At 44.2% G+C, this 11,550-nt stretch overlaps 1 protein-coding gene across 1 annotated transcript; it reads right to left on the reverse strand.

The window, feature by feature from the left end:
- Positions 1 to 5,665: 5,665 nt before the first annotated feature.
- BDF20DRAFT_880784 (uncharacterized protein) lies at positions 5,666 to 7,456 on the reverse strand. Its single transcript, XM_053081639.1, has 2 exons — positions 7,266 to 7,456; positions 5,666 to 7,180 (listed from the first exon to the last, which is right to left on the reverse strand). The coding sequence occupies exon 2, from the start codon at positions 7,057 to 7,059 to the stop codon at positions 5,758 to 5,760; it is 1,302 nt and encodes a 433-aa protein (XP_052935271.1). The 5' UTR covers positions 7,060 to 7,180; positions 7,266 to 7,456; the 3' UTR covers positions 5,666 to 5,757.
- Positions 7,457 to 11,550: the final 4,094 nt, after the last annotated feature.

The following is an 11,550-nucleotide window of genomic DNA, read 5'->3' on the forward strand; positions in this document are numbered from 1 at the left end:
TCTTATCTCAGCGATGAGTAACTTCAATGAGTCGTGCTCAAGGTACTATCCTGATGTTATACCGAAAGAAAGGCCTGCTCTTTTTATTTTGACAGCTGAACATTAACTTATATACTATTCCGGAACATTTTCTATTCCGCATCTCCACGTGATTCTCATTCTGATTGGTCAATTTAAAATTCCGTTTCTATCGCGCTCAATTTCCTTCACACTATGTAACAAAGAAAAGGTGCCGGTGTAGTATAGACAAAGGGGGTTGGTTTTATTTAACGTGGTATGTATCCGGATCCCTATAGGGCTATATGGATACCACTCGAGCATACTTATATAGGAATAAGGAAAAGACTATGGAAAGTAAAAACTTATGGCTATATAAGAGGTTAGTAAAGGGTAAGCTAAAAAATTCAACTACGCGAGGCAGTTGGTTAAAAAGGTTGGTAGACGCGCCATAGGTAGTGCATCAGATCAGGATCTACGAGAAAGTAGCATGAAAGTAAAAAGTAGCAGAAGCATTAAAAGTCAGTATCGGGGTTTGTTTTTGGTGGATTTTCTTTTTTTTTTTTTTTTTATCGGTTTATCCGGTTTTTTGGTTTTTTTTGTATTTTTATTGAGGTATATATGGATGAGGTCATTGGTGATCAGAAACTGTCGGCGTATACCACTGGAGTAGAGGTAGACCATTAACAATTAAAGATGTACCGGTGAATTCTTCGTTGGGATGACATATTTGATCAATCTCCAGCATGATTTGGCACAGGGTCGGCCAGTAAGTGACCAGGTGTTTTCGTAAAGGTGACAGCGGTTGTATGCGTTCATGAGGCTCGATCGAAGGTTTGTATGTTGGGAGATAAGTGTTGAGGAAGTAATCGATCGGGTTAGGTTTGACCTCTGGAGGGATGTTGAGACGATTAGCAACATCAAGGCAAGAGATGAGGTGTTGGCGAGAGGCATGTGCAGCTTCACATTTGTTACAGCCAATCGGGCGAGCGGGAAGCCATCCCATGCGCCATCGAAGAAGGCGACTGCGATCAAACGTGGACATGGGTAGGAAACGGATGGGGTCAATACCAATAGTACTTCTGCATGCAGAGAGTAAAACAGGTGGTGGAGGGGTATTTGTCGGATTGGTGATGGTGTCATGAGTGGATTGGCGATAGCGGAGGTAATGTTGGTCTTGTAGTGAAGGTTTGTCGTATATGGCTAACCGTTGTTGGGCATCCGTAGGGAGACTTTTCCAGAGAATACTGTATTTAAGTAGACGTGGCCATCGGTAGTTGGGCGTAGTGCAGTGGGAAAGGATGGTTTTCAATAAAGTGTCCTCCGGGAGATGATATACTCGGCAAATCATTTTGAATATAAGTCTCTGTATTCGTTGGTCCATGGAGGGGATGTTAGTCATGTGTTTGAAGACTGCGGTTGAGCTTTTCGAGTGTCCACCAAAGAGAATACGGAGGCATTGATCTTGGGCTTTCTCGAAGAGTAAAATTTGCTTTTTAAGAAAGATCGAAATTGCGAGGCCGTATTCCATTATTGGGCGGATAAGCATGGTGAAGAGGCGGGTAGCGGTTAATCTTGAGAAGGAGGGAGAGCGTAAACCTAGGGGTTGTAAGACAGTACGCATGGCATGAAGAGCTTTTTTAATATTGCGGTGCAATAAAAGGGCTGCATCAAGGTTGCCATGTTGATTAAACGGAATACCAAGGTAGACAAAGGAGTCCGCACATGGTATAGCGGTATCATATAGTTTCAGTGGTGGCGCTCCTAAAGGTGTAGGTGAGTTGAGGATTACACACTTTTCGGGGTTCCATCTGTAGCCTAGTTGTTGAGAATGAAGTTCAGCTTTTTTGAGGAGCCTAGGCATAAGGTCGGCAGTGGCAATAAGAACAACATCATCTGCGTAGAGGAGGCTGTTGATCCAAACACCATTGAATCTTCGGTTGATGGGTTGGTCAAATGCTCTGTTGGGGGGGGGGAATGCGTGCTGTTCGTAGGAAAGTTGGAAGGCTGTTGATATATATGGAATACAAAAAGGGAGATAAAATGGATCCTTGAAGAACCCCAGTGACAGGGTGGAAGCTAGGAGAGGTGGTGTTCTGGACTAATACTTGAATAAGGACTTCATCGAAAAGGCTTTGTAGTAATGCCAGTAGAGGAGCAGAGATATGGGTTTCTAAAGCTCGCCAAATAATGGCTCTATCGACGGTGTCGTAGGCAGACTTGATGTCAAGGAATGCAAGGACGGGTCGTTCACCATAGTGATCTTTGGCGTGTTGTTCACATAGCTCATGGAGGCAGAGGGCCTGATCTAATGCACTTCGATGAACGCGAAAACCACCTTGTACAATATCTAATGGGGGAGCAGTTGAGTTTAACACATCTTGGAGACATAATTCAAATAATTTACGAAAAACAGAAGTTAAACTAATCGGTCTAAAATTGCCTGGCTCAAGTGGATCGCCTTTCTTATATATTGGGATTACTTGGGCTATAGTCCAGTGGGTGGGCACACAGGCCCATTTCCAACATAACCTAAATAATAAGGTAAGAAGAGGGGTAAGCGCTTTTTCAATAGGTAGGAGGATTTCAGTACGAATATGGTCAACTCCAGGTGCTTTGTTGCGAGACAGTTTTTTTCGTATCATTTCTGAAATTTGGTCATCATGAAAGGGACAATCATGTTGAGGTGCATCATCAAAGGTATAGGGATGAGGGCCTGTTGGTTTCGGGGGGAGTGGTTGACGGTCAGCGGGAAGATGGTCGCCAGCAAAGATATTTCTAAGATGGCGTGACATGGCTAGAGCCGCTTGGTCTGGTCCATCAGGATGATTGAAACGTGGAGTGGTGGTACGGCTTTTTCGTATCCCTTTGATTGTTTTGATGGTCTCAGTGAAATCACCTGTAGACAACTTATGACAGAAGGCTCTCCAAGTATGACGTTGGCGTTTCTTACATTCTTTTTTGAAATCAGAATCTAGTGCTTCGTAGTGATCATATAGTCGTAGTTGACGGAAGGGGTCTGTTTCTCTTCCCCAGCGTGAACGAGCGTGTTCACGTTGTTTGGATAAGCGGTGAAGGTCAGGCGTCCAGAACCATGACTTATGAGCTGACGTGTGAGAGCGACGGCCAATTGAATCATCTAAGCATGAAGATACAAGATTGTTGAGGTCGTTGTTCAATGCATTGATGGTGGATTGAGGTGAAGGAAGGTTATCGATTGTTAATGTATGCTGGAGATGAAGTTTGAGTGACGCTAGTCTCTCTGAAAAGAGAGATTGGTAGGTACAGTTAGGATTCTTCAATTTACCAAGGTTCCATAGACGACGAGGATGTTTGCTCTTGGGTGGTGGTGGGCGTGGATTCAGGAAAGTGAAGGAAATTGGATGATGATCAGAGCCCGCGCTGATATCGCTATGCACAATAAGCTCGGGTTGTTGGATGTTGTCTGTAGATACCATGAGGTCAATGATGCTCTGGAATATAGCGCCTTGAGAGGTGCTACGTCTACAGCAGTAGTATGTGGGCTGGCCATAGGTGAGTTCAGCATTCCAGCAACGTAAGCCTGTTTCGTTGAGCCATTGTGCGAGTGCATAGCCTCGTTGTGTGGATTTGGCATCACCTAATACAGTGACTCACAAAAGTGTTACAATGTTTTTAAAAATTTTAATTTTTCGACTTTTTCATGCATTCTTCCCCTTGAGCACATACTTAAGCACTGATTTTTTTTTGCGATATGGAAAGTAGTAGTTCTAAGCTATTCAGTGATATAGCTTGTGTTAGGATTCATATACATTTGCTTGAGCACATTCGACAGTCTAATCGCTCATCTCGACATTCGCAATCTGTAGAAATTCAGATGGTTGAAATGATGAATGTTTACAGAGCCTTCTTTCCCCAGGATTTTTCGAATTTATTGAGTTTCAGCAATCTATCAGGGGTCAATTTAATGTTGAGTATCATGTTTTGTCAAACTTGTACCTTTTTGCTTTTTGATTAGCTACATTACTTTACCCATTCACAAAAACCGCAACATTAGACAAATCTCAACATGCGTCCCGTACCTTACGATAAAAAAAATGATATTTTAGCTAGACTGCGTACAGGAGAGTCTCATAGAAGTATCGCCAAAAGTTTAAAGGTATCCAACGTCACTGTTGGTAGAATCGCTAAAGCTAATGACATTGCATGCAACGAAAAGACCGGCCGTCCTAGGTTAATCTCGGATCGTCTCGAGAGAATGATCGCAAGATCGTTCTACTTAGGGCAGTTCATAACAGCAGTTGATGCTGCCAGGAACCTGCGGGGTCAAGGAGTAGATATTTCTCCACAGACCATACGTAGGGTCCTGAAAAGATCCGATTTCGATTCAAGGATTAGAAAATCAGCATTGCCATTAACGAATGATCGAAGAAAGGATCGGTTGAAATGGGCGAAAGCCCACAAACACTGGACGGTTGATGATTGGAAGAAAGTCGTTTTTAGCGACGAGACCAAAATCAATCGTCTTGGATCGGATGGGAAACAGTGGACTTGGGTAAAGAAGGGAGAACCCCTCAAGGAGCACAACGTCAACTACAAGTATAAAGGCGGAGGTGGCAGCCTCATATTGTGGAGCTGCTTCACTCAACATGGTCCTGGCTTCATTGCCAAGATACAGGGGGGAATGGACTCGCAATTATATTGCGAGATTCTGAAAGGCGACTTCATGGATACACTAAAGGATTATGGCCTGAAATTGAAGGACGTTATCCTTCAACAGGATAATGATCCTAAACATACGTCCCAATATACCAAAAAATTCTTTAAAAAGCACAAGATAAATGTTCTAGATTGGCCTTCTTATTCACCAGACTTGAACCCAATCGAAAACTTATGGTTTTACCTGAAGTGCAAGCTAGCTGCTTATGACACCCTACCCAAGAATATGGACGAACTCTGGCAAAGAGTAGGAGACGTATGGTACAATAAAGTTACAGCCGATTTATGCCTAAAACATATCGAAAGCATGCCAAAAAGAATTGAAGCTGTTATAAAAGCCAAAGGTGGTCAAACAAAGTACTAACTGCACGTTTAAATAAATCTGACTATCACAAAAATGAAAATTTTACGCATATGCAAATTAAGCTCTATAGTTTAAGTAATTCCAAAGAACGCTAATATGTTTGAAAGTTATATCATTAGAAACCCAACAATATATACTTTCTAATGATATTAGTTTGGAGGGGGGTTTATTAATCATATCAGGTGCAATAATGATTTGAATTGGAAATTTGTTTGATTTTGTAAAACTTTGTAACACTTTTGTGAGTCACTGTAGCTGGGCATGACGAGCGTTAAAGTCGCCACAGAAGATGGTGTTGGTATGGGTGCGGTTAGGATTGATGGGTAAGGAGCGTATAATTTGGAGGGCATCAGGAGCTGGCATAGAGGGCGGGAGATATAAGCAATGGATTAAAAAGGTTGAGATTTGACATGAAAGGACGTAAGGAGATGAGGATGGAAAATGAGTGACAGGGTAGGGACAATTGGGGTTAACCAATAGTGTAATGCCTTGTTGTCCCCGGAAGCCATCCCCCTCAACGGGAACGCCATAGGTGTGATATTGTTGCCATGAGGTAGGATATCTATATGGAGAAAGTAACCAAGTTTCAGTTAGAAAAATGAGGGTAGAATGCATAAGTGGATCTGTAATCAAAGATATAGTGTGTTTGGCAATGCCATTAGCATTCCAACATGAGATAGTCAGTGATCGACTACTCATTATTGTTGGGATGCAGGTTCACCAGCACCTGAAGGAGAAGTCGTATCAGTGGTGGTCGACTGTTGAGTCATATCAACATCATCAATGGCTAGTTCATTGATGTGAGTATCGTCGTCAAGTTGTGTGCTGGGTGGTTGTGAGGTTTGGGATTGCTGGGAATCTTTCGATGAAGAAGGGAAGAAAGGGATGCCCTTTCGTAATTGGTCTATATGTTCTTGAGTGATCCAGGTGTTGATCAAGAAAGTCTTGGCTACAGCGTAGGCTACTGGAGTGCGAATGAAATCCAGGGCTCTGAGGCAACGGAGGGTATGGAACTCACGAGCTTTGGCTTGTTTTTCTGCCTCTGGGAGAGCGGCTAGTTCGGTATTATGGAGGATAGTACCAGATAAGGGATCAAAGTCTGCAAGAATAGGAACCTTGGCTTTGGTGAGACGTTGTTTAACGATAGGTGCATAATCGTTGTGCACCAATAGGCTGACGGTTTGTTTAGCTGGATATTGGATATCCAGGATGCGCGATGGGTTGATGTGTATGGCAGCAAGTTTAGCACGTAATTCTTTCAACTTATGGCGAACACGGCAGGGAAGGTGAATGTATTGGTAACCTGGATTTGATGATGCAGGTTGGAACAGGCGTACAGCAGCTCTTCGAGCAGCAGTAGTGACCTTGGGTGGAGCGAGCTTATTGCTGTTGGCTTTAATACCACGATGAGCTGCAGCTTGATAAGGGGACATTTGAGGGGGAGGCAGAGGAGTGCTAGTAGTGCTGGGTGTGTCATCATTGGCATATTTCGATGCCTGTGATCCTTGTGGTGTCCTAACTAGGATATGCGAAGGGGAGGACTTTGTACCCATAGGTGTGTTGGTAGGGATTTTGAAAGTAAAATCACCTGGAGCACGAGATGGATCGCTAGTTTCAGCCATATCAACGTCGTTGTTGAAGGTAGGAGAACGCTGAAGCTGTTGTAATTGCTTACGGAGTTGGTCATTCTCAGCCTTGAGAAGGGCGTTTTCAGCTACTAGAGCCTCCAATTGAGTCAGGCGAGAGCTTTGCGCCTGAATCATGTTGAACAGAGCCGTAATGTACTCTGGTGCATTAGGTGGAACGATGATTGGTGTACTACTACCAATGGGGGTGGTTTCCCCAAATAGAGTAGGAGTGTTGAGCACATCCGGGTTGCGTTCTAGCTGCATTTCTACTGGCTCGGTGGTTGGTGAGACAGTAGAGTCAGAGGGGACAGGAGCGGAGATGGGCTTGATTTCTTTGTTATTGGATTTTCTAGTTACCGTCGTTTTTCCCATGGTGGAAAGAAGTAAATAGTCGTTGTCAGCAGAAAAAAAGGCTGTGGAGATTTCAGTGGCTGTTCTTTTGCTGCCACAAACGCTGAGAGGGCCGCTAGAACTGTTGTTTGGGTTGCTTACTGTAAGTGATGAGGGGCTTTTCTGCTTTTCAGATGTCGCAGATGTTGAGATGGCAATCTCAAGATCGTTTGTACTTTTTTCTGTAGGTGCTGTTGAGGGTGTCGTTAAAGCTGTTGGGAGCTGTTGTTGAGTGTCCTGGACAGGTGCTGTGGTGTTGCTAGTGTCTTTGGTGGATTGTTTGGTTGTAATGGTGATTGTTGCGAAATTTGTACTTGTCACGTGACGAAAAATACCTGTATCCCCCAAAAAAAGTGATGGAAAAGCGGAAGAAAAGGTGCCGGTGTAGTATAGACAAAGTGTATGTTTTATTTAACGTGGTATATAACCGGATCCCTATAGGGCAATAAAAGGATACCACTCGAGCAAGCTTATATAAAATAAGAGAAAAAAACTATAAAGTCAAAAACTTATAAGTTATATAAAAGGGGAGATATGGCTAAAAAATCTACTGGAGTAGTAGGTAAAAAAGGTTGTAGGTCGCGTTGGAGATAGTGCATCAGATCACGAAAAGTTGTCGGAGCTGCCTGTGTTGCACGCATGAAAAAGTAAATCGGGAAAGGGGGCATTTGGCCGCCTGAAAGTCTAAGGTCCGAATTGTGACTGAGTGGCAATTTGTTTGGTTTTTTTTGGTTTTTTTTTTTTTCTTTTTTCTTTTTTCTCTTTTTTTTTATTTTTTTTTTTTTTTTTTTTTTTTTTTTTTTTATGAGGAATCATGTTGTTGGTCGCCATCACAGACGATGAACCATTTCAAGAGTGGGATGCCACTAGTGATGAGAGCCGCACCTGTGAATTCAGCGTCAGGGTGGCATATTTGATCAATTTCAAGCATTATTTGGCATAGAATCGGCCAATAAGTAGTCAAGTGTTGGTGTTGAGCGGTCAAAGGATGAGTGCGCTCAGCTGGTGAGGTAGAAGGCTTTTTTGTTGGAAGATATGTGTTGAGAAAGTAATCCAAAGGATTAGGCTCAATCGTCGGTGGCAAATTCAGTCGAGCAGAGACGGAAAGGCATTGGAGGAGATGGCTTCGAGATGCATGGGGGGCATGGCACCGAGTGCAGCCAGCAGGACGGGCCGGTAACCAACCCATTCGCCACCTTATTAGTCTACTTCGATCAAAAATGGACATGGGGATATATAAGATAGGGTCAATTCCTAGCTGTGAGCGACATGCAGACAGTAGTACTGGCGGTGGGGGATTTGTGCGGGTGAGGATGGTTGTGTGGTGGGTCTGGCGATATTGAAGATAGTGTTGATCTTGTTGTTGAGGTTTACGGCAGACCTCTATTCGTAGGTTAGTAGCGGGAGGTAGATTGTTCCATAGTAAACTTGAGGCTATAAGGCGCTGCCAGCGATAGTTGGCGGTGGTACAGGAATGGATAATTTTCGTGAGTAAAGTAGTGTCGGGAAGAAGATGGACGCGGCAGATCATCTTGAACATAAGTCTTTGAGCGCGTTGGGACATGGTTGGAATATTATTCATGTGTTTGAAGACGGCTGTCGAGCTTTTGGCATGACCACCGAATAGAATTCTTAGACACTGATCTTGAGCTTTATCAAGTAGGAGAGCTTGCTTAACGAGGAGTGGTGAGATGGCAAGACCATATTCCATGATTGGACGAATCAGTAGGCTATATAGGCGGGTGGCGGTTAGTTTGCTAAATGAAGGTGAGCGTAGGCCCAGGGGTTGAAGGCTCGTACGCATCACAGTCAATGCTTTTTGCACGTTGCGTTTTAGCAGGCGGTTTGTGTCGATTTTTCCGTTGATGTCGAAAGGGATACCCAGATAGACGAATGAATCGGCACAAGGCATTGCAGTACCATACAGTTTCAGCGGAGGAGCACCAAAGGCAGTAGGGGAATTAACAATCACGCATTTAGCAGGGTTCCAGCGGTACCCTAGGCGGTGTGAATGTTCTTCAGCTTTTTTGAGTAAGCGTGGCATCAGGTCAGCTGTAGCTATATCAGCATATAACAGAGAGTTGACCCAGACGCCTCCAAATTCTCTTTTGGTGGGCTTGTCAAAGGCACGATTAACAGGGTAGCGGGTAGTACGAAGATATGCCGGGAGGCTGTTAATATAAATCGAGTAGAGGAAAGGGGAGAGAATGGAACCTTGGAGTACACCTGTCACTGGATGAAATGTTGGAGCAGGCGTGTTTTGGACAAGAACTTGGATGTGAACATTATCAAAGAGGCTCTGGAGGAGCGCTAAGAGTGGGGTCGATATATGAAGCTCGAGGGCTCTCCAGATAATGGTGCGATCAACAGTGTCATAGGCCGATTTTATATCGAGGAATGCGAGGACGGGACGTTCATTGTAATGGTCTTTAGCATGTTGTTCACAAATCTCATGGAGGCAGAGAGCCTGATCTAAAGCACTACGATTTGCACGGAAGCCACCTTGGACTATATCTAACGGAGGAGCAGTAACAGTTAGTAGATCTTGCAAACATAGTTCAAGTAATTTTCGGAAGACAGATGTTAAGCTAATAGGCCTGAAATTGCCGGGATCCAGTGGGTTGCCTTTCTTATATATAGGTATAATTTGGGCTATGGTCCAGGCTGTAGGGATGGCTGACCATTTCCAGCATAAACTAAATAAAGGGACGAGGAGAGAAGTGAGATCTTTGGCAATAGGTAGTAACATTTCAGTGCGAATGTGGTCAGCGCCTGGTGCCTTGTTTCGAGATAGTTTTTTCAGAATCATGGTTGAGATCAAATCAGCAGTGAAGGGACAATCATGGAGACTGTCGGTATCAGAGAAGGTCAACGGGTGGGGTCCAGTGGAGCTGGATAGAATGGGTTGACGGTGTTCTGGGAGATGATCACCTGCAAACACATTCCGTAAATGTCGTGACATATTAAGGGCTGCTGCTGCAGGGCCGTCTGGGTGATTATACTGAGGGGTGGTAGAGCGGCTTTTACGAATACCTTTGATAGTTTTAATGGTTTCCGCAAAGTCACCGGTCGACAAACGAGCACAGAATTGTTTCCAAGTGTATCGCTTTCGCTTTTTACATTCACGTTTGAAGGTTGTGTCTAGATCTACATAAGCGTCATAAAGTGCTAGTTTGGTGGTTGGATGGGATTCAGTACGCCAATGATAGCGAGCCTGTTCCCTGCGAGAAGCTAGCTGAGATAAGAAGGGGGTCCAAAACCAAGATTGACGATCAATATTGGGTGCTCTACTACCTACAGAGTCGTCAAGGCAAGAGTGGATGATAGTGGTGAGATCGACGGCCATTGTATTTATAGTTAGGGCCGGGTGCGGAAGGTCATTGCAATCTAAGAGGTGTCTTAGTTGCGATCGGAGGGATGTGGTCCTTTCAGCAAAGAGTTGAACATAGAAACAATTAGGTTTCAGTAGTTTACCCAAGTTCCAAAGCCTGCGAGGGTGCTTTTGCTTAGGTGGAGGGCGAAGGGGATTATGGAAGGTGAGAGTAATAGGATGGTGGTCAGATCCAAGGCTAAGATCAGAGCGGACGGTGAGGTGGGGCTGTAAGAGGTTGTTCGTAGATAGCATCAAATCAATGATACTCTGGAAGATACCACCGTCTGAGGTGGTGCGTCGGCAGCAATAATAGGTGGGCTGTCCATAGGTATGCTCAGCATTCCAGCAACACAAACCAGTTTCTGTAATCCAATGGGCCAAAGCATAGCCACGTTGCGTTGATTTTGAATCGCCAAGTAATTGGGCATGTCTTGCATTAAAATCACCACAGAAGATAGTGTTGGTTTGGTTGGGGTTGGGATTGATGGGTAAGGAGTGGAGTACGTCAAGGGCTTCGTCATCGGGCATTGAAGGCGGAAGGTATAAACAGTGGATCAGATAGGTGGATATTTGACAGGTTAAAACATAGGGAGAAGACGATGGAAGATGGATAACAGGGTAGGTACATTTGGGATTGATTAGTAATGTAATGCCTTGTTGTCCTCGAAAACCATCGCCTTGTACTGGGAGGCCATAAGTGTGATATTGTTTCCAAGAGGTCGGGTATCTATAAGGAGGAAGTAACCAAGTTTCTGTTAGGAAAATTAAAGTAGAATCATAAAGTGCATCAGTTAATAAGGAAACTGTATGTCTGGCAATGCCATTGGCATTCCAGCAAGAGAGAGTCATTGTTTGACTACTCATTAATGAGTTGTTGCAGGTTCACCGACACCTGAAGGGGTGAGAGGGGCATTGGTAGGGTCATTGGTGATAGGTATGGTCATTTCCATGTCCTCGGTGGCGAAATCACTGGGTTGCGGGGCGTCTGCGTTGGTTATTTGGGAAGGAGCGAGTAGTGGGGCCTGACCTTTATTCTGATCAGAAAAAAAGGGGATACCTTGGTGAAGTTGCTTTACGTGTTCTTGGGTTATCCATTGGTT

Source organism: Mycotypha africana (assembly GCF_025528875.1).
Source record: "Mycotypha africana strain NRRL 2978 chromosome Unknown BDF20scaffold_7, whole genome shotgun sequence".
Taxonomy (NCBI): domain Eukaryota; kingdom Fungi; phylum Mucoromycota; class Mucoromycetes; order Mucorales; family Mycotyphaceae; genus Mycotypha; species Mycotypha africana.